This window comes from Hydra vulgaris, chromosome 02 (genome assembly GCF_038396675.1).
Source record: "Hydra vulgaris chromosome 02, alternate assembly HydraT2T_AEP".
NCBI lineage: Eukaryota > Metazoa > Cnidaria > Hydrozoa > Anthoathecata > Hydridae > Hydra > Hydra vulgaris.
The window spans coordinates 25,200,083-25,226,208 of record NC_088921.1 but is presented as its reverse complement, the minus strand read 5'-3'; the positions used below and the strand labels follow the sequence as shown (position 1 = coordinate 25,226,208).

At 25.5% G+C, this 26,126-nt stretch overlaps 1 protein-coding gene across 5 annotated transcripts in view; it reads left to right on the top strand.

Moving 5' to 3' along the window:
* The first annotated feature begins 379 nt into the window (after positions 1-379).
* LOC101238159 (sodium-coupled monocarboxylate transporter 1) overlaps positions 380-26,126 on the top strand; it is a 50,503-nt gene continuing 24,756 nt past the window's right edge. Inside the window, exons 1-4 of one of the 5 annotated variants that reach the window (XM_065790393.1) lie at positions 380-877; positions 13,860-14,225; positions 18,173-18,238; positions 18,913-18,964. In XM_065790393.1, the coding sequence (XP_065646465.1) occupies positions 13,872-14,225; positions 18,173-18,238; positions 18,913-18,964 (472 nt within the window). In that variant the 5' untranslated portion in view covers positions 380-877; positions 13,860-13,871. Of the gene's footprint in view, positions 878-13,859; positions 14,226-17,578; positions 17,851-18,172; positions 18,239-18,912; positions 18,965-26,126 lie in introns of those variants that run through there. The other 4 variants (XM_065790394.1, XM_065790397.1, XM_065790396.1 and 1 more) reach the window with 4 other exon arrangements.

Here is a 26,126-nt window from a genome sequence, read left to right as displayed (position 1 = left end):
TTTGATAAATTCAAAGGTTACTCTTTACAAAAAAGAAATGCAATTTTAAGCATTATATATATCTATATATCTATATATCTATATATCTATATATATATATATATACATATATATATATATATATATATATATATATATATATATATATATATATATATATATATATATATATATATATATATATATATATATATATATATATATATATATATATATATATATATATATATATATATATATATATGATAATAAAATTTATGCAATTTTTTAAAAACTGATTTTTTGAATTAATGTAAAAACTCACTATTATTTAAACAATAGTACAAATAAAAAATAAACGCCTACAACTCTTAAAACCACCAACGAAAAAAAAACGAAAAGAGACATTCTCGTCCTATTTCTCGGGGAAGAAGGACCTATATTTGGACCGTTCACTAATTTTTGAAAACAGTCGTCGTTTGACATTAAAAAAATAAATTCTTGTTTGTCAATAACATTTTAAATACTTTTCAGAGTATTTAAATAAGTTAAAATTAAAGCACTTCAAGGAGAAGCCATAAATGAAAAGTTGTTATTGTTATTATGACCAATTATGTTATGATAAACTATTTAAAAACGCTTTACTAAAACTGTTGACAAATGTTTTTAGCATAACATAAAAACATAATTGGTTCTCAAGGATTTCAATTTAATTTATATGTGTTATGTATCTATGTATGAATCAATGACTTGTTTTAACATACGCGTACACAGTTAATGTATTCTTTGACCTAATATTCGCAGAAATTTTTTTTAAATGTAAACAAAGTTGAAAAGTCGTGAATATAAATTCTGTTTAACTTTTTTGAAAAAATATCGGAGAAAGATTCATTTGACAGTAAGTAATACTATTTAAATCTATTTAAGTTTTTATTTAATTTTTTTTTATGTTTATTAATGTATCGTTAGTATGCACAGAATAAGTTTTTTTAGCTAAAAAAAATTTAAATCGTATTTATCTATTTATAAATTTATTAGCTTTTTATTCACTAAATACTAATTTAATAAAGTTTAATTGTTGGTTTTAGAGTCAATGTTTTTAAACATATTTTTTGCATATAACAATCTGTAACTTTTTGTTTTTTAAACTTGTTTTGACTCGTTTGGTTAGATTAATCTAGATCAATCTTTTTTAAATTTAAATGAAGGATTTTCTTTATGCGCAAATTTAATTTAATTAAAGTTGTGCAAACACTTTAGCTAAGAAATCGTCAACAAATGACGTATCCCAACATGAGGTGTGGGAGTGGAAAAAGGATTAGTGATTTGTTACAGAGGGAGGGGTGTTTGCTTTTGTGAAGCAACGTAGACGCTGCCAGACAGTTTTTTTTATCTGAGCATTTTAAATTGGCGGGTAGAACAGCTTCTGCGGCCCACCCATTCACACACACACACACACACACACACACACACACACACACACACACACACACACACACTGTGTTTCATCAATAAAGACTCATCAGAAATGCATTTCTGATGAGTCTTTATTGATGAAACACAGTGTAAAATAAGAAAAAATTTTGTTAAGTGATTTTCAACTAATTTATATATATACACACACACACACACACACACACACACACATATATATATATATATATATATATATATATATATATATATATATATATATATATATATATATATATATATATATATATATATATATATATATATATATATATATATATTTATATATATATATATATATTTTTTTTTTTTTTAATGGATAGTAAAATAATTAATCGTAAAATTTAAAATTTGCCTTAGCTATTCTGTTCGTAAATTAGGCAAAAAATATCTAACTTACTTAACAAAGTGCACCAACTAGAAGGTAAGTCATAGGACTTTGCACCTCATATGTAAGTTGTAATATTGCCTAAGGTTAGCTCCCCATTTCTAATTTCTTTCCTATTCTTAAGAGACGTCAATGCTAAAGTATTGTTATTGTTAACAAATAAAAAAGAAAATAATAATTGCATTTACGCAATCAGTAACAAAAAAAAAAGGGAAAGAATCCAGAAATGGAGGGAATAGCAATATATAAATATCATGATAAATTCAAAAGTAACATGATATTATTATATTATGTTATATTTTCTTATTTTATACCACTATATATAATAAATAAAAAAACAATTTGAACAGTCTCATCATCTATAGAATCTTCAAGACGCTAATTTTTGACATTAATTTATGAAATACAAGATAGAGATTTTGATTTATCCTTCCAAAGAGGCTTCCATATGCCAACTTCGCATAAACAGAGGTTTGATGCGGAAACAGGAATGATAGATATCCAGAAATCCCTTAATATAGATTTGCCAACCTCAAGTAGCCCCTAGGCAACTTACGGCGGTTGTAATTGCAAACGTCCCATATAAACCAATAAGCTTTCTGTTTAAAATCTTATATGATTAATAAGATCATCAATAAAATAGTAATGTGGAGATAAAGTGGTAGAAAACTTAAATCCGACACCAAATATGACGAGTGATTATAATGATTGATTTGCTTTCCCTGTTTTCTGGGCTTTAGTTCTTTAACATTAAAAACCATAGCTAATTCAAAAGCAATATAAAACCAATTATAGTGAAATAAATCACTACCAAATTTATTTTCCAGCAGCATATTTTTTTAATTGTCAATTTCAAGACTCTAAAATTTGAGATATAATACAATATATTGCTTATCTTGGAGTCTAATTATAAACTAAAAAATTCAATTTGTCAAATTTTTGTTAAAAATAAAGTTGCATTGAAAGAAAATTCAGTCATTAACTATGAAAAGTCATTTCTTAAAAAAAAATGCTTTGACTTTTTCGTTTTTGAACCTATTAATGTACAATAGACACCGATTAGTTTTGCTTAACCAACAGAAAGATAACCATTTAAACACGCTCGTATAATTTTAGATTAAGGACACATTTAAATAATTAAAGACAGTCAATAAACCTTAAAAAATCTTCATAAATGGTTTAATTAATGTCTATATATCTAATAACAATATTAATCTGTTTGAGATTGCCACTATCAGATGCTTCAGGTAAAATTAAAAAGTACTTGATTTTATTGATTTTAGTAATGAGAATCTCCTCAAAAGCATTACCACAACACTCTATATGTTAACTTTTTGTGGTTTCAGAAACCTATGTTGCATTGATAGAGGTTGATATTAAATGGTCTTATAAGATAGTGTCACCTGCATGAATCCAAATCTAAGAAATTTGAAAAAGTTTCCTACAACTTTACTTTTTTAGGACTCTCCTAAATTATAGGAGAGTCTTCTATATTGCATTATAGTTGATTCTACTGACAATAAAATCAACTTATACGAACCTCTTTAATTGAAGCTTAAATTTGAAGAATGCAATTTTTTTTAAAGAAATAAAAGTTCAATATTTTAATTGTTTACAATATTTTAATTGTTTACATTTGTAGCATTTGACAATAGAAATTGTTTATATAGCTCTGTGGCAAGACTATTGCTACTAGTATTATAGAAAATGACAAATGAAATTGTTTATATAGCTCTCTGTGGCAAGACTATTGTTACTCAAGGCTATTGTTACTAGTATTAACCTGTTTATTAAAATAAGAATGTTATAGTTTAATGTTATAAGAATAATATAACAATAAGGACAAAAACAGTTGTATTTAAGTAACCATAGTTACAGTTGTATTTAAGTAAACATAGTTAGTTAAAAAAAGCATGTTATCTTCTTATAACAAATATAGTTTTTGAAAACATAGTTAAAAAATGGGTAGTCCCTAAAATGCAGAGATTTTTTAAAATTAAATATCACACCCACGGATTGACTTTTTCTTATGCAGAATTGAATTCGAATGGCGACACGCGGAACGTCGCCAGACCAATACCTGCTGAGTTATTAAACAAAAGCCCAATCCAAATGCAAAAAAACTGTTTCTACCACACCAACAATGCATTTTCACACTCGCAGTGTATGCTAAATTGATCAAAAATTAAATTTTCTATTAGAAATGGTTCTTTTACGGCTACAGCATTAAGTTCAATTAAGATATCAATTATAATCTAAAGGGCGAAAGTTATTGTTGGGTTTTCCCCGCATTTATATCAAAATGAGACAAGGAAATGTCCTATATCTTCGCGGATAAATATATACTTATGTAGAATTGAATTCTGAGTTGAATGGTGACAGGCAGAATATCGCCCGGCCAATACCCGCTGAGTTATTAAACAAAAATCTAATCAAATCGCATAAAGTTTTTTACAACAATAGCATTGCATTTTCACACTGCAAAGAGTTAAAAATCAAAGAGTTAAATCGAATCAAAATTTTATTGATTCAAATAATAAATAATTAAATTGATTTGAAATTAAATTCGAAATTAAAGTGCGGAGCTATCAAACAAAAACCCGAATAAAATGAAATAACCCGTGTTTGCAACAATGGCAATGCATTTTACCCGCGGAGTACGCTGATTCAAAATTAACTTTTAAGGTAAGTGCCATTACATAGAATGTCTGCTAGGTTGTTATACGGGCCCCTAACAAAATCAATCAAACGACTTTTATTGTAAATACTGTTTGATTGATTTTTGTTAGGGTTTCCGTATAACAACTTTTATTGTAGGAATGCAACGTCACAAAAATATTTATTATAATAAATTTTTTTTTAAATTAAAAACTATATATATATATATATATATGTATATATATATATATATATATATATATATATATATATATATATATATATATATATATATATATATATATATATATATATATGTATATATATATATTTAAAATTTTTATTAAAAATATTTATTATATTACAAAATTTATTATAATATTTATTATAATTTTACAAAAATATTTATTATAATAATTTTTTTTTTTAAATCAAAAGCTATATTTATATATATATATATATATATATATATATATATATATATATATATATATATATATATACATATATATATATATATATATATATATATATATATATATATATATATATATATATATATATATATATATAGTATATATATATATATATATATATATATATATATATATATATATATATATATATATATATATATATATATATATATATATATATATATATATATTTAAAATTTTTATAATAAATATTTATTGTATTACAAAATTTATTATAATATTTATTATGAGATTACAAAATTTATTATAATATTACAAAAATATTTATTATAATAATATTTTTTTATTATTAAAAGCTATATATACAGAATCGGACAAAACGAGTGCTACCAAATAAAGCTAATTTAGTTTTTTTTACATAAAAGTGCTCCATTTTTTCAATTTAGAAAAATAACTATGTAACTGTTTAGAGACAAAGTTCATTATTTCTACACGAAAAAAAGTTGATTTCCTTCTGGACAAAACAAGTGCAACTAGACAAAATGTTGACCAAGCTGTATTTCGCTATCAATATTTTGTGGCAAATCCTTTGTTGTCGATCACAGCCGTGCATCTTCGAGGCATAGATTCAATCAGGTGATCAATGAAACTTTGTGGAATCATGCTTACGCCTTTTGGATATGTTCAAACAGTTGATCCTTATTAGGAACACCTTCACGATTAATTCTGCGGTTGACGATCTCCCACAGGTTCTTGATAGGGTTGAGATCCGGAGATTGAGGCAGCCAATCCATCACCGATATCTTGAAACCACTGCTTGACTACTTTTGCAGTGTGTTTCGGATCGTTGTCTTGCTGAAAAACCCATTTTATTGGCATATTCCATTCAGCATGAGGTAACATAACATCTTTCAGGATATTTTTATACATGAAACGGTCCATTATTCCATCGTTTTGATGTATTGGATCTAGACCGTTAGCAGAAAAACACCCCTCGACCATTACATTGCCTCCACCATGCTTCACGGTCTTATGGCAGTAACGTAAATCGAGGCGTTTTCCAGCCGGTCGACGTACACAACAAATGCCATCGCTCCAATGATGTTTATATATATATATATATATATATATATATATATATATATATATATATATATATATATATATATATATATATATATATATACATACATATATATATATATATATATATATATATATATATATATATACATACATATATATATATATATATATATATATATATATATACATATATATATATATATATATATATATATATATATATATATATACATATATATATATATAAATATATATATATATATATATATATATATATATATATATATATATATATATATATATATATGTATATATATAAATATATATTTAGTTTTAATAATAATAATAATAATAATAATAATAATAGTAAAATTATATATCTATATAATATATACATTTATATATATATATATATATATATATATATATATATATATATATATATATATATATATATATATATATATATATATATATATATATATATGTATATATATATATATATATATATATATATATATATATATATATTAATATTTATATATATATATATATATATATATATATATATATATATATATTTATATATATTTATATATTTATATTTATATGTTTATATATCGATTGATGTTAAATGTTGTATTACAACAATATTACAAAACATTATTACAGTAAACAACTTTTTATATAGAGCGATATATATATTTTTTTATTTACATAGAAAAAAAACAACTTTTCATTAAACCATAAGTTTCACGCCTATGCGGCAATCATCAGCCATGCAATATATCAAAAAGAAACAAACAAACTTTAATAAAATTACAAAATGCAGTGGAGCGACATCTGATGCCTCTATGAGGACGAAACAAACAAAAAAATGTCAAAGAAAAATTATATATAAATCAGCTAATCACCAGTATCGTAAAACGAAAGAAGGAATTTATTTTTATGTTCACATTTGAAACCAACCCTTTCCTTTAGTTCAACAGATTTTCCCCTGCATGCATTAAAATATAAAACTTTTCATTAAAACAAAGGTTGCAAATTTTGGACAAAGAATTATATGTTTGGCAGCGCTTGATAATTTTCCACTTAGTAAAAAACGAAAAGTAATGTCTTCTATTTATATATATGTATATAAAAAGAGTACACGGGAAAATTATTTCTTTATAAAAAATCATTTCATTAAAAAAAATTATTTCATTATAAAAAATTATTTCTTGATTAATTTATCTGAAGTTAACATTTTTAATATTATATTATTTTTAATAAAATATTTGTAACTTTTATTAAAATTTTTTTTTTCTAACTTTATACAAAGACTTTTATAAATGATTAATACATACTTTCTCAAAACTTTTCAAATGTGACGTTTTTTCCCGTGTACTCTTCATATATATATATATATATATATATATATATATATATATATATATATATATATATATATATATATATATATATATATATATATATATATATATATATATATATATATATATATATATATATATATATATATATATATATATATATTTATATATATATTTATGAATATGGTGGCTCAATAGTTTAAAAAAAACTTCAAAAAAATCTAGTTTGGCAATTTTTCCTCAAAATGATGATACTTCTGCAAGCAAAGAATTGTCATTAATTGACAGAAGTAACTTAAGCATTTTACCTAATTTCACAACATCAACTAGCAATGTTATTGCCAATAATGAACCTATTCTACAACCTCAAAGTAATAAAAACGAGTCGAATTATGTTTTAATTGATCATGATAAAATTGCACAAATTTTTACATTAGTTGGTACATGCCCTGACTGTGATAGCAAGTCAATCAATATTAATTTAGATCATAAAAATAAAAAAAGTTTAAGTTCTTTGTTGCTATTGAGTTGCACTAAGTGTTCTTGGAAAACAAAGTTCTATACTAGTAAAAAAGTTGCAAGTAAAATTTCTGAAAAGTCTTTTGATATAAGTTTACGTTCAGTAGTTGCGAAGCGTGAAATTGGAAAAGGGCATAGTGCATTAGAAAAACTATGTGGTTTTTTAAACTTACCACCTTCAATTCAAAAAGCCACATTTAATGATGTTCAAAATAAAATATTGCTGTCATATAAATATATTGCAACGCAATCAATGATTAATGCTGCTCTTGAGTTTAAAATGAGAGATGATACTGGAGTTTCAGATATTACTGTTTCTTGTGACGGTACATGGCAGAAACGAGGATATGACTCCTTAAAAGGTATAGTAACTAATATTGCAGTTGATACAGGAATATCGAGTTCGCACATATAAATAAATATCGTGTTCGCACAAAAAAATGTTAAGCTTGTGAACTCTGGGAGGATAAGTTTAAATCTGATGATTATGAAGAGTTTATGCAAAAACATAAAAATGGCTGTCACCTTAATCATATTGGATCTGCTGGATCTATGGAAGCAGCATGACTTGTTGAATGTTTTAATGTCTCTGTTTTAGAAAGAAAGTTAAGGTACATAAATTATCTTGGAGATGGTGACTCTAAAGCATTTTCAGTCATTCAAAAACAGAACCCATATGGTGGAAAAGAAATAACCAAGCTTGAATGTGTTGGTCATATTCAAAAAAGAGTTGGAGCAAGGCTAAGGAAATTAAAAGCAACTAGTTAAAGCTTATTAAGCGATGGTAAAAAAATTGGGGGTGTTGGTTTTGTAAGACATGCTATGTGTCCTACTAAGCAACATGCCTTTTGTGATAGTTCACTATTTTGGAGATCATCGCGCTTCAGTTTCACTTCCCCATTGAAACAGCAGTTGTGACAAACCGTTTATCCGTTCAACAACAACTCTAAAAAACCATATGACGACAAATGCTTCGGATATTGAACTACTAAAGTCATACGAAAATTTTTTAACTTTATCAAAAAAGTGTATAACCTAAAAATACTCTCTATTCTTTTATTGATGCTGATGCATCGGTTTCACCTCGCAACACTAAGCTAACCGAAAATATTAAATACAACAAAGTGAAAAATGAAAAATTACAAATTATGAAATTTAGTCCAAGAGCTAGCTAATCAAGATTTATATGATTTCATCCAACACTTTGCTACTCATTGTGACTTGATGTTAATTATGGCTCATCCAAACGCTTTAAAGCTAGCTAATAAACTGATAATAGAAAGCAGTGCCAATCCGTTATTAAAACAAATGTTATTTTATAATACAACTTTTAATCTAGGGGATTTTTATGCTTCAATTTTAGTTATGAGAAACACTCATTTTGTAAAAGAACCAATATATCAGGTGATGTTTGTATTACACAAGAGAAAGCATGAAACAACGCAAGATACGGTTTGGTCAAATCTTATATATCGTCTTTTGTTACTGGATAATTCTGGAAAGAACATTCCAATTTTAATAGATCGCGAAAAATCAATTGCAAATTTAATAATGAGAAACTCAAATATTTCATCAAACATAATATTTTGCAGAAATCACAATAAAGACGTAAAAAGGTATATCAGCACAGTAAAGACGTAAAAAGGTATATCAGCACAGTAAAGACGTAAAAAGGCATATCAGCACAGTAAAAGGTCAGCACTGTAAAAGATTATAAAGATTATTACAAAGTGTACATAACAAATGTTGAGGAACTATGTGAAAGTAACAATTTTGACCACGATTATGACAGAAACTCAAATGGTCAGCTATTTTTCTTAAATATTTTGACAAACATTTGAAAAATGACATTAAAATGCATAGCAATAAATCAATATAAAACAGATTTTCAGCTTACAATGATGTAAATCTAAGAAATAATATTGCTGAACGTTTGAATAGAATGATTAAAGACCATCAAAAATATAAAGAACTTTCATTGCATTTTATGGCATTGTCGTTATATAAATTTCAAATTTATTTTCTTAACGAATTTAATCGTGGCTACAAAAATTGAGGAAAATTCAATATGCTTGACCAAAATCTCACCAAAAAGTCATTAGAAATAAGTGACATACCACTTAAGCAAACTAAGGAAAAAAAAAAAACCACGAAACTAGAGGCGGCAGAAAAAAACCGAGACCTAAAGAAGGAGAACTAAGTATTATATCTGCTAACAATTCCTTAGAAATATCTAAACATTTGCCTTCAAAACATTCGACAACAAACAAATCAAATTTAAAGACGAAAATACTTTTACTTTATTGGCAACTTTAGATAAATTCAAAATCAATAAATCATTTGGGTGATCAAAGTTTTTACCAAGAACTTGAGTAGAATTTATGAGAAAAACAATTACAAGCATAGATATTTTTACTAAGATTTCGAGTAGCATTGATAATAAAAACAATATAAGCCTAGAACAAAAAAACATTACAACTTAAATTAATAGATCAGCTAAAATAACGACATAATAAAGTAATTTTATTATTGGTAGAAAAATTCTTTGCAAAATTCCTACTTTTTGAGGTTTTGTATTGTCCGCTTTCTAAAGAAGTTTAGAAATCCTTGCGGATTTTAAAAATTTGCCACAACAGGTTCCCTTATCTGAAGAGTTAAATGAACCGTCGCTGAAAGAAAATGAACCCTTAACATCAAATGTAATTAATCATGTATGTTTGTTGTTTTTAAAATATTTGAGAAAGAAAATAATTTTATTAGATTTATTTTTAATTTAGATTAGATTTTTTTCAGATTAGATATTAGATTAGATAATGTTTTAGATTAGATTAGACTTAATTTGGATTAGATTTAATTTAGACTTATTTATTTAAATAATCGATATTTAGTAAATAGAAACATTGCACCACTCTCAAATTTATGCTCCAACGTATTTAACGAAGACTTTATTTTGGTGAATATAAATACAGATATATAAAGAGGCAATCATTGGATGTCTGGAGTGGTTTCATTAAATATCAACTATATCTGTATTTTTTATTCACTACGTCTAAACAATAACAGACGAGAGCACTTTGTAGAATTAATAAAAACAACTCAAATTACGTCAACCCTTAAGGGTTGTTGTTCGCAATCTAAACTTTAATAGAGTTTAAATTTACTCATGTCTAATTTTGATTAAACAAGGCCTTGCTTAATCAAAATTAGACATGAGTAAATTTAAACTCTATTACAGTTTAGATTGCGAAAAACAAATTGATAAATTTGATTGCAGTGTTTATGTTATATTGTGGGATTATCAAATAATAAAAGGTAAAAAAAAAAAAATGTGCCTTAAAGCAAGAAAGTTTGTGAGGTATATCTACAGTCTTGGAGAGATCTTAATTACGTTTGACCGAAAAAAAGTGTTCGAGAAGCAAAATTGAATCATATTGTAAAATCTCAAAACAAGTTAAAAGTAAGCATTTGTGTAACAAAGAGTATAGGTATATTTTACATGGTGATATCAAATATACACCAACAAATCAAAGATTGGACAATATTTGATAAATAGTCATGCAAAGGAGACAATAGTCATTTGCTTCAACATTTATTATGTGTACTATGCAGAAAATGGTATCATGATGACTGCAAAAAAAAGCAGTAGCAAAGCCTACTTTAAATGTTCATTGTATTTAAAGGCGTAGTATACATAAAAACTAACTATGACGCAATTATTAAGCCATATTAAATCCATGTTTGTCTTATTTATAGTTGTTTCTTACATAAAAAAAAATATTTTTATAATAAAAACAAAGTCAATAAAAAAACAGTTTTGTTACCTTCATTATACTTATTTAAATTTTTGTTAAATTTCTTGAATGATACTAGTTAGGGTTTTCGTATAACAACCTAGCAGACATTCTGCGTAATGGCCCTTACCTTAAAAATTAATTTTGAGTCAGCGTACTCCGCGGGTAAAATGGATTGCCATTGTTGCAAAAACGGTTTTATTTCATTTTATTCGGGTTTTTGTTTTGTAGCTCCGCACTTTAATTTCGAATTTAATTTCAAATCGATTTAGTTGTTTATTTTTTGAATCAATAAAGTTTTGATTCGATTAAACTCTTACCGCGGTGTGAAAATGCATTGCTTAATAATTCAGCGGGTATTGGCTGGGCAATATTCTGTGTTTCGCTATTCAACTCAGAATTTAATTCAACATATGTAAAAATTTATCCGCGAAGATATAGGACATTTCCTTGTCTCATTTCGATATAAATGCGGGGAAAACCCAACAATAACTTACGCCCTTTAGATTATAATTGATATCTTAATTGAACTTAATGCAGTTCAATTAAGATATCAATTAGAAAAAATTATTTCCAATAGAAAATTTAATTTCTAATCAATTTAGTATACTCTGCGAGTGTGAAAATGCATTGCTACTGTTGTAGAAACAGTTTTTTTGCATTTGGATTGGGTTCTTGTTTAATAACTCAGCAGGTATTGGGCTTGCGACATTTCGCGTGTCGCCATTCGAATTCAAATCTGCATAAGAAAAAATCTATCAGCGGGTGTGATATTTAATTTTAAAAAATCTCTGCATTTTAGGGACTACCAAAAAATGTACCTTGAAGCTACAAAACCTTGATCCATTTTAAAAGATGGCATAAAAACATTCATTTAAGGGCATGAGATATTTAAAACAATTTAGTTTTGTAAACAATTTTTTTTTAATAACATTTTATGTTTTAAATGTGAGAAGTATGAATAGCATTTGGAACAGTACTCTTTCAAATATATCCGCCATAATTACCAGCTTACTGAGAAAATAATAAAGGCGCTTGGGTTATTTGAAAATAAGTGGACTTGAAAATAAGTGAATGTGAAATTAAAACTTCTAAAACAGAAACTTAGAGATCACACACGATGTTCTAACTTAAACACTAGGTCAAGAAAATAATTATGAATAGTATTAACTAAAAAAAATTTATCTTAAAAAATGAGTTTCTGTGTTCTTCCTTCTCAGGGCAGATTTGATCGAATTATCACTGCTCAATCACTTATTTGAACTATAGGAGTGGAAAGAGTAATATTAAACAACAATAATTAAAGTTTGTATATATTGAAAAGTATTAATTAGTTAACAAAAAGCAACTGAAAATATTTAAAATAATGCTGTAGATAAAATTTCATTTTTTTTTGAAAGGCGAGGGAACGGGGGCTTTAAGTTTGACGTAAAGTATGATGGTAGTAGGGGTGGGTGGTAGGGTTTAAAACTGTCTAGGCATTAAAATTGCGTGACCTAATTTATGGATGACTCCTATGTTTATTTTAGTTATTTTGGCATTCTAAATGATTCTAAATAATTTTGACTTGCATGCTATAGTATTTTTTCTTAAGTTCAATATTTTAGATCCTACCGTTTTAAGTTAAAAAAAGGAACATCGCTGGGGTTGAATAGGGTAAAAAAAAATTACTTTTTTTTATTATCAATATACTTTTTTTCTTTTCTGCTTGTTTACACTTCCGGTTGTTTACAAAAAAAAAAACGAACAAGGCTTCTGAAAGAAGATCATAATGATCTAATAATCAGAACCCTTTACCAGTTACTATTATACTATAATTAGCTAGACATCATTCCTCTTTATCAGATTTATGTTTGAGTGACACTTTTAATATTTATTTGTTTATATTTATTTTTTCTGCATATCATAAATGAGTTATAACAGTTTTTATTATTTTTATTACTATTGTTAGTATTATTATTACTTTTAATGTTAGGTGTTCATATGAATATTTTAATAAAGTATCTTTTTTAACAGTCATTTTCTAATTACTTAAACTATTATTGTAATCATTAGTTTTAGTATTATTCATGTTTTTACTAAACATTTTTTTAATGTACTTATTGTAACATAATGATCGTAAAAAAAATAATTATTTTGTTGTTGTTGATTATAGGAAGAGTAAAAAATGTCTTCTAATGAAACCATCAATACAAACCGTTTTACAATACCTGACTATTTAGTATTCGCTGCTACTTTGATAATTTCAAGTTTTATAGGGATATACTTTGCTTGTGGTGGAAAGCAAATAAATACCAAGGAATATTTGATGGCTGGCAAAAATATGTCATGGTTTCCTTTATTTGTGTCTTTACTTGCATCCTACTTGTCCGCAATTACTTTATTAGGGGTTCCGTCTGAAATATTTACTTATGGTATACAATATATTGTATTGTGCTTTTCTTATGTAATAATAGTACTCGTGAGCTCAACTATATTTTTACCAATCTTCTACAAGCTGCAATTGGTCAGCTCAAACGAGGTAAGAGAAAATAATGCTTTATAATACATTACTATACAATGCTAATAATACATTACTAACTATCTTCATATTAATTTTTAAATATTAACATTATTTTAAAACTGACAAACCTCTAAAAGAATTTTTTTTTCTTTTTTTTTCACATTTATAATTATACTAATGTAGGTAGTGCTGTGGTTGTTTTAACGTTTTGATTACAACGTACATTTCATGATTCAAAAATTAAATAAAATTTTAAAATATAGTCGGTGACTGTATTGTCAGAGTTTCAATTTAATTATATTTGAAAATACCTGGGTTAAACTAATGCCAGCCAAGATTTAAACTTTTTAAAAAAGGCAGGAAATAAAACGCAACATGTTAAAGGTAATTTCATTGAGCGAGCAAAATAAATAACAAAAATAAAAAGTAAATTAAAGAAGATATTTATTTATTAATTAGACTGACTAGTTCGAGCTGCACACACTTCTCACCACACTGTCTCATTTGCAACTGCTGAAATCAGGCAGTTATGTAGTACACTTACTTAATGTAAAGTAAGTTAATAAGTGTAACTAAAGGTTACACTATCGAAAAAATAAACTAAACCTAAAATTTGAATTATTGGAATCAACTTTAATTCAATAGAATTTCGTTTCAAATTGTTCCCCAATGCAATGGCTTACATTTTATACATATTATAATAATACAATGCAGTGGTGGCGCATCCCAGGAAAAAACGTTCTATAAAATTTCTATAAATGTTTGAAACATGGAAACTCTATAGAATTCTAAAGAGTTTCTATAGAATCTTTGTTAATTTCATAGAAATTCCTATAGAACTTTTTTTTTACTTTTTTTTCTACAGAAAAAAAATTTTTATAGCAATTTATATATGTATATATATATATATATATATATATATATATATATATATATATATATATATATATATATATATATATATATATATATGTATATATATATATATATATATATATATATATATATATATATATATATATATATATATATATATATATATATATATAATATATATATATTTCTATGCTGGTGGAATATTTTTTTTATTTTTTTTTAAAATCTCAATAATTAATAAATCCTAGTATAGTTAAAATTATGCCAAGGCAAAGTAGTGAAGTAGTTACACAGGAAAAAAAGTTCTATAGAATTTATATAAACTTTTGGAACATATGGTGTATAGAAAGTCTATAGAATTTCTATAGAAAGTACTATAAAACTTTTTTTTCTATAAAATAAAAAGTAGAAAAAAAAGTTCTATTGAAATTTCTATAGAAATTAACAGAGGTTCTGTAGAAATTGTATAGAATATCTATAGACCATATGTTCCAAAAGTTTATAGAAATTCTATAAAACTTTTCGTCCTGGGTATTCATCGCAATGTTTCTACCGGATCTTTTTTATGGTGCTAGCTTATCTTTGACAACTCTTTTCGTCAAGATCTTTCTTGCGTCTGGTACTTGATTTTCTTGCATTAAGCTGTCGAGTGAGCGCTTATGAATTTCGAGCATCACACATCCACCATATTTTGATTTCTTACTTGGATGACTTTGAGTAAATACAGTAGGTGAGTTTAGTTCAATCCCGTATGGCTAAAGTTGCTAATCAATTAATTAGTTGACTTATAATATTTTGCTAAATTACTATTAAATAATGCCCAAATGTCTAGTATTGGAGCTGGTTTACTATACTACATGCGTTAAACACAACTATGAGCATCGTCAAATCAAATAAAAAAAATGACGTTTTAGAGACGAGTGATCCCGATTGGTGCATAGTACAATAGATATGAGTATGACTGCCTCATACCCTTTGTATTCAAAAGTATTCAAGTTGATGGCGCCAGAGTTTAATAGATTAGGTTGGAATGTATAAATTTCCAGAAGCTTAAGAATTTTACCCGCTATTTATTATTTCATTTTATTGTTTACACCATTTGCTAAGTTTTCTCTTTTTATTTGTATGACGTAAAATGATTACGCAATATCTGTAAAATGATGTCAGAAATTTTTGAAAAACGATATTAGCATTTTCTGTAAAATGATATCAGCAGTTTCTATAAAATGATATCCGCAATTTCTGTGAAATGATGATCATCATCATCATCATCATCATCATCATCATCATCATCATCATCATCATCATCATCATCATCATCATCATCATCATCATCATCATCATCATCATCATCATCATCATCATCATCATCATCATCATCATCATCATCATCATCATCATCATCATCATCATCATCATCATCATCATCATCATCATCATCATCATCATCATCATCATCATCATTAAAGTGTCAACTTAGTTTTTGTAAATATTCTTTCTCTCTAATAATTGTTAATATTTTAAATAACTTGCCATCTGATGACGTAAATGCCAATAATATCAGAAGCTTCAAAATAAAAGTTAACTCAACCAAATAGAAAAATGCTATTAGCTAACTGTATCTCGTGTAACAGTTTTCGTCATAGCTATACTTTATTTTTAGTATATTTATTCTATTATTACGGGACACTTTGTTATTGTTGCCTTAATACTAAATGCGGTGTTCAATTTCCTCTCAACTGGGTTTGTTAATAGATGACCTATATAGTTTGTTTGTACCTAGGGTGATACGAGTGTTTCTCAGATAAAAAATTTGTTACATAACGAGGTAGATAGTTGATTATCTATTGGTGCAAAGTTTTTATTTTTTTGCGTTTCTTTTAATTTTACGCATACATGCGTAAAAACAATAAGTCCTATAGGACTTATTTGTCAAAATTTGCTCAAAACTATCAATTAACTTTGTTATTTATTTAAGTGTTGCAATTTAGTAACACTTCACAAAATTTGTTAATAATTATTTTGTACACTACTAGGTACAATAAGCTTATAGGAGTACAATAAGAATGAAGTGCTTATTTTTAAAGCTTTCTAGATGACGGAGTTTCATATTTTAAGTCATTTTACCTATATAATACAAATTAATTAATATAAAGGTGTGATCATTATCAATTTCACCACTTTTAGACAAGTCTGGGCACTTAAATTAAGTTTGGGCACTTATAGAGCATTGAAAAAATCCGGCTCAAGATTCTCCAACTGATATTTTTTTTAAATTTAGGGTGGAATGCAAGTAGCGAACTTGAGCCAAGTTCGACTTGTACTTTACATTGTAACCAATAGCGCCAGAGTATGGGTTTTCCCCATAAAAATACTCTGCCGCTATTGGTTACAATGTAAAGTTTGAGTCGAACTTTACTTAAGTTCGCTTCTTGCATTCTACCCTTATGTTTTACTTTGGGTTTTCCCTTTTGAAAATAAAACAAAAAACGATCGTATCTTGCTTGCATTAGATCCGTAACTTTGTAAATAACAAGATTTTTATTTTGATGTAACAACCTAATATCACAAACATTTGTTTATTTGAAGATAAGGATTTGAAGATAAGGATAAAGTATTACAACTTTAAATATTTAATCCACTTTTTTGACTTTTGATTTATATCTTAATTATAATCAAATTTAATTTGATCAGAAGATATTAATGTGGCTGTCAAAATTAAAGTCATATTGACAGTGTCCTGCTAAGACCACTCATCCGATCAAAAGTAATTGTTTTTGTAACATTGCTTGTTTAGTATAAGTTTGTGAAAAACTAATTAATAAATATAGATGTAAAATAAAGACAGTTGTTTTATTATTTATAATTCAAAATAAGTCAATCAGATTTAAAGGAAGAAAGAAATTGGATTTATGTACATCTACAATATTAATAGAATTATATAAACGAGTTAAAAAATATAAAAGTTGTTAATAATAAAAGATTGTAAATTGCGGAATGAAGTATAGGACAAATTTGAGTTGTAAACCCTTTTAAAATATATTCTTCATAAAATAAAAGCAATTTAATAAATAATTTTATATATTTAGTATTTAGAGAAACGATTCACACCAAGTGTCAGATCTTTAGGATGTGTTCTTGTTTTAACTCAATATGTGAGTTATATTTTTTTATTAAATTTAATGATGTGTTACAAGGATATTGTTTTAATTTGTTTTTTTAGGGTAAAATTCGAGCTTGAACTTTACTGGTGTTTTTTTATTTACACCTAGCTACCTAAAAACCCTGAGAAATTACTTTGCCCTGAGAAAGGGCTCAAAGTAAAAAGTTAGCTGTAGTAGAAGTATCAGCAAGTGAAATCTGTCATTACCAAAAAATGTCAATCCATTGGTCAACATTTAAATAAATCCTGCTTCTATTGCTAAAGTTATTTCTCTCATACACTCTTCTTCAGCTTGTGGTCCAATAACATACCTTTAACTTTCTTGCAAAATATTTTTTCTAGAACTCTCTTTATTACTCTCTAAACTATTTGAAAAGTTCTTCATCGGACTTTTTTTATTTAGGCTTGTGTTTTTTAGATTTAAAATGTTGAGAAAAGATTGTAATAGCTATTTAACAAAAAAAAGCATTTTCCCAGCTATAGTGGCCCCCTCACTCTGGGGGAGGTGAACGCAGTATATATAAAAGAACTCCAAATTTTATACTAGTGAATTTTTTTTTTTTTGAGAGGGGGGTGGGTCGTGTACACTCCCTAGGATATCATACTTTCAGCGCTTGGATATCCAAGCAATGAAAAAATTTTGATAGACAAAGACCTTTTTTTTAGATCCTTTATCTAGCAGTAGTTTTATATGCTCCAAGTCTGGCACTAGAATCAGGTATGAAAAATAAATTAGAGTATTTTTATTTTTCTTGCTCTAAAAATAAATGTTTTGTATTTGAAACTTTTAATAAAGTGTGATATATATATATATATATATATATATATATATATATATATATATATATATATATATATATATATATATATATATATATATATATATATATATATATACATATATATACATATGTATATATATATGAAGACCTCAGTGGAAAAACCGGCGTTGTCACATTTAAAAAGTATTGAGAAAGTATTTGTTGATCATTAATAAATGTCTTTATTTAAAGCAAAGAGAAAAAAATGTTTGTATAAAAAATTACAAAATGTTTTGTTTTGAATAAATTTTAAATAAAATAATTATAATATAAATTTTTTTAAATTGCTTAGTTTCATTTGCTTTAAATAAAGACTTTTATTAATGATCGATAAATACTTTCTCAATACTTTTTAAATGTGACAACACCGGTTTTTCCACTGAGGTCTTCATATATATATATATATATATATATATATATATATATATATATATATATATATATATATATATATATATATATATATATATATATATATATATATATATATATATATATATATATATATATATATATATATAATATATATATATATGTATATATTATATATAATATATATGTATATAATATATATATAATATGTATATAATATATATATAATATGTATATAATATATATATATGTATATATATATTTATATATATATATATATATATATATATATATAATATATATATATATATGTATATATTATATATAATATATATGTATATAATATATATATAATATGTATATAATATATATATAATATGTATATAATATATATATAATATGTATATAATATATATATATGTATATATATATTTATATATATATATATATATATATATATATATATATATATATATATATATATATATTATATACATATTATGCATACAATAACCCTAGACTACTGATCTTACAGATCCTACAAGAATCTGGAAATGCCCATATATATATATATATATGGGCATTTCCAAAAAATCACGCACGGAAACTCGTATTTGTTTTGTCTATTATTTTCATAATAATAAAACTGGCGATCTCTAACTTGCTCTTATTTAATTCTTACCTATATAGATATTTTCTAAACAAAAAATGGTATACATTAGTAATGTTAACAAAGAATAAATTAAGTTTGAGATGGAATCACGCAAAGAACAGAAAAATTCAAATTTTAGTTACTAGATAGATAAACTTTAATCTTCGGAAAATATAAGTTTCAGAAATTTATGTATTTTTTACAATAATGTTTTAAACATTAGTAAAGCATTGCAGAAATTACAGGATTGCACTATGTATCATAGACTCACAGTAATCATTTAAATGCAGTTCATGAATGATCACGCGCGGAAGTCATGCACAGAAGTTGCGGATTTGTTAATTTCATATAGATATTTTTAAGATAAGAAATTGCTTGAGAGTATTTTAAGTAAAATATTATACTGCTACGACTCTTATTTATTATATTTTTAATGAGAAATGGCAGTTATCAATTATTTCTAGCTAAAGTATAGCGTTTTGAAAATTATTGTTTATTTTCAAACAGTAGTGATGTTAATTCGCAAAAAAAAATAAAATGATCAAAATATAAATGTTTAAATATATAATTGTTATAAATGTTTTTTAAGAAAATCATAATAGTATGCATATTAATTCAAGTCTTATTCATATATATACATAAATATGTATATATATATATATATATATATATATATATATATATATATATATATATATATATGTATATATATATATATATATATATATATATATATGTATATATATATATATATATATGTATATATATATATATATATATATATATATATATATATGTATATATATATATATATATATATATATATATATATATATATATATGTATATATATATATATATATATGTATATATATATATATATATATATATATGTATATATATATATATATATATATATATATATATATATATATATATATATATATACATGTTATGCATATAATAACCCTAGACTACTAATCTTACAGATCCTACAAGAATCCTATACAATGAGTTGCACAAGTCCTGCAGGACGTACAAGAATCTTTTTGAAGGCTCTTGTATGACTTTAAGAAATTTTTATGGGATAATGTAAGATCTACAAGAAAATTTTAAAAGATCTTGCAGGGCTAACGTAAGATTCTTAAAGGATGCTGTAAGCAAATTTTTGATTTGTATAGGAACCATAATATTTAGTATTATTATAATTAATGTCATCAATCTAATAACCAAACTAATAACATACTGAATTATCTCTCTATTTTTAATGGAAGGAAAATATGTCTATTTGTCTTTTTAGTTAATGATAATAGGAAAGTTAAAGTTTGAATTAACATTTTCCTATTAAAATAAAATTTCATTCTGTATAAAAGAAATTTTCCATACATTAAAAACTAAATAAATAGTATAGCAGATATTATTTATTTTAGTCTTTTTAAAGGCAAAAGTAAAACCATATATATATATATATATATATATATATATATATATATATATATATATATATATATATATATATATATATATATATATTATATATGTATATATATATATATATATATATATAAAAGAAATATAACAGATACAGAATAAAATATAAAACTGTATATAATATGTAATGAACAATCGGATAACCATGAATATGCACTTAAACGTGATAGTTTGTAGAAATAATATGCATTTGTAGAAAATAATATGCACTTAAACGTGATAGTTTGTTGAAAATAATATGCCGTTTTGTTTACAGAAAAGTTGCATCATATCAGTATAATAGTTAATAGTTACAAAACCAAAATTACATGGCTGATGACTTTCATTTTTTCTTCATATTTAGGCCACTCTGATTCAGACTTCATCTGATGCACACCCACTGGTAATTGGTGAAAACTGTTGTTAGTTGCTCCTTGAGATCTTGCATTGCTGCATCAGGAACTGTGGTTCTATAATAAGAAATAGATATATATCAGAATGTCAATTTATAGATTTATTTTATAGATTGTGCAACTCTACTTTATAGATTGTGCAAATTGTGTTTATAGATTATATAGATTGTGTAGATTGTGAGGGTGGGAGGTGTGAACCCCCTAAGATATCATGCTTTCAGTGCATGGATATCCAAGCACTGAAAGTATGATATCCTAGAGGGTGTACATCCCCCAGCCTGTGCCAACAGCCTATAAAAAATAGATAAGCCTTAAAGCTGCAGCCCTATAACACTACCTAGTTAAGCATGCCCTAGTTAAAAAAAGAACTTGTCTATCAGCTTTTCGATGTGGCTTAAAGATATGACTTTTCATATAGTCTGGTCCAAATTTGCATTTGATGTCATCAATTGCAAATGAATTTGCGTTCAACCTGTTTAAAGAGTCTAAACGTCTGCTTTGCCCATCTGCATCAACAAATAAAGCCTATAAATATTTTAAAATAGTTAAAAAATCATTTTATCGAAATTGAAAAAAAGACAACACAACTTAATTTCAGACAAAAATGATTGGCACAACTGTTGATCTACATACAGTCCCTTTATTGGGTGAGCCTTCATTATTGAGCAGATTGACAGTCTCCCACTGTAGCTGTTGAATCAACCGTAAAAGACAATTGGTCTTTTTTGCAATTCTAATGAGCTCACCTATACAATATAATTTACAATAAAAAAAAATAACATAAAAACTACCAACCTGTTTATCACAATTATTTGATGAAATCATAAAAATTACATACTATGAGATTCCTGCAACACCTTTGTTTGGTTATTGATAGCTGCAATTGAAACAAATGCAAAAAAATATATGTGAACTAAATAGACAACAAGAACAACAAAGCTGAAATTGATCAAGTGTAAGAATATATGATATTACTTATGAAGCTGAGGCATAAATTTGCATTAATCTTAAATTTGCATTAATCTTAAGGTGCATTGGACATGATGATTTCAATACAAGTTAAATTAATGCCTGCTCATTCATGGGTCATATTATTATTGTTAATCAATCTTGATACACATGCCTTGAGGCTAATGCTCTCAGGAATAAAGATATCTATAGCCATTATTGCCCTAGGGTAAACAATGTAAGTGTATGCCTACTTCTGCAGGCATTGAAATACATTGGCACCCATTTCTATGGATAAAAAGAATGTCAAAACTTTATTGTATATCAAGTCAATAATTTTCAATCTATGATATAAAAAGTTATTTGTCATAAACTTAATAGTTATTCAATACTTTAGAAATTAGTTATATATAACCAACCAAGGTTTTTAGACTTGGCTCTGCTTGGTATACCAAGCAGAGTCAAGTCTAAAAACTTTAAAATGAGAATCGATTATCACAAGCAAATTAACCATGCAACTATAGTGTAACATTAACCAATATAGATTAACATTATTGATATTACTGCTTATCTGAATTAAATAAAACCCTATGCTAATAAGTAACTTTCAACTATAACATTTACTAAGCATACTTTACTAAATAGAGATACCATCAATTTAAATATTATTTTAGCCCTTATGCCAGTGCATAAATAATCATACTTGGTGTATTGTAACTTTATTTAAGCCATACAGTAAATGTAAACATCAATAACAAAATATTGTGTAAATTAAATCATATAATAGTATATCCTAATCAGGCTCATTTGTGCATCAACACACAAGAATTTCTTTATAAATTAATTTATTTGTATACTAGTTTTGAAATTTGGGATCCTGTTATACCAAACTTTTTGCTTATTAATGTATTTAAAGTTTACTATTTTAATTTGTAGTATTTAAAAACATACCATGTATGTGATAGGTGAGAAGTTAAATGATATACTAGCACAAGCCACAAGTAATAAAATAGATGTATAAAAACTAACCTGTTTTTTTGTTTAAGCAAAGAGGTGATTGAAGTGGAGCCCCAGTATGTTGGAGCTTTGCTGAAATAAAAACAAAATGATAAAGCTTAAAGTAGAACAGTATTTTAGAAAACAATTTACCATTATCAAACAGATTTATCTGTCAATACAAAATTAGGCAGGTGGAAACTTGAATTAAGGACTTCAAAATGGAAAATGTCTTATACCTAGAATAATTGGTTAACTTATTTCAACATACTTACTCTGCATCAACAAACTTAGAATTAAACTATGCAATGTTTTTTACTAAGTCAAGTGAAATATAGTATGTTTAATAGCAACTTTGCATATATCTTGTATATTTTTTAATTTAAATAAATTAACAAATTATTAATAATGATCTGTAAAACTATCATGTCTTCAGTTATAATCTGCTGTTCTTTAATCTTCAGTCTTCAGTTATAATCTGCTGTTCTTTAATCGTCAGTCTTCAGTTATTATCTGCTGTTCTTTAATCTTCAGTCTTCAGTTATAATTTGCTGTTCTTTAATCTTCAGTCTTCAGTTATAATCTGCTGTTCTTTAATCTTCAGTCTTCAGTTATAATCTGCTGTTCTTTAATCGTCAGTCTTCAGTTATTATCTGCTGTTCTTTAATCTTCAGTCTTCAGTTATAATCTGCTGTTCTTTAATTGTCAGTCTTCAGTTATAATCTGATGTTCTTTAATCTTCAGTCTTCAGTTATAATTTGCTGTTCTTTAATCTTCAGTCTTCAGTTATAATCTGCTGTTCTATAATCTTCAGTCTTCAGTCATATTCTGCTGTTCTAAAATTGAAGAATGATTTTAATCTACCATGTTATGTATGGTAGAATTAAATATTATGAGATACATATCATGTATTATGCATATATGCATAATACAAAATATATAGGCATAAACTAACTTTTTGGAATCACATCTTCACCATCAAGATTTCTTTTTTTGGCAGGTGTTGATTCTACAAAAAAAAAAACATTTGAAAAGATAGATAAAGATAAAAGACAATTAAAAGTTATATAATGATATAAATTTTAATTATCTTATCTTACTTCTATTTTTATCTATCTTATCAAATATACTATAGGAATTAATAACATACCTATGACTAAACCAAATTGCATTCCCAATTCTGCAAGAAGTTAATTTTCTTTATTGACTCTAGCTACTAAAATGAAATAATGAGCTATTAATGTAATTATAGATATATTTAAAAAAATACTTTAAGATAATGAAACTAGATAATTTTTAACAACATACAGGAGTCTGCAGATAAGCCCTAATATTAATCTTCATCAGAATCAGTAAATGATTAGTTAGGAGGTACACTTTTAGAAGTAATGAATTACAATTAAATAATGTCTCTATTTATGGAATTATTGTTTATTTTGTAAGAATATTACAGAAAACAAATGCTAAAAATTGGTAGTTTATAATATAAGTTTATCTATTAAAAGTAGCTCTAGCTGAAAATATAATAACTAAAACTTTTGGAAAAAACTCAAATAGATAATATCCATAAGATTAAAATATGTCATGAAAAAATACCTTAGTACTGTCATCTTTAAATATGGTGTCAGTAGAAACACCATCTCTAGCATACTTCTCCAGATCTTTCAATTTGGTTCTTTAATCCTTATCATACCCCCTAGCATAAAGTTTGACTTCATAGTTGATGTCATGGACTTTTAAAGTTACAACATCACCCTTAAATGAAGAAATAGAACAAGGTAAAGATGTTATGATTACTTTTGTGCAACAAACAATAAGTACAAGTAGAAAAACTTTCTTCAGTCCTTTCTTTCAGCCTTTTACTTTCTTCAATCATATTCTCTAATGAAGAGATCTTGATCTTGATGACAAACAAACACAAATTAAAATAACAATGTTAAAATGTATATTTTTAAATAAAGTAAAAATTAATTGTGTTCAAATAAAGATAAAATAGGAACAACAATATGTAAGTTAGCTTTATTAGGAAGAGAGAATAACAGGCATCTAGTGATAAATGATGCAATAGAAATTGAATGAACCTCGTCTGATTCCATTACACTAATAAAAGATTCAGAAATATAATAACAAATTCTTATTTCTGCAGATATAGGTGAACAAAATTGAAAAGATCAATTTTTTTTTTATTCACCTCCCCAAGGCTGAGAAG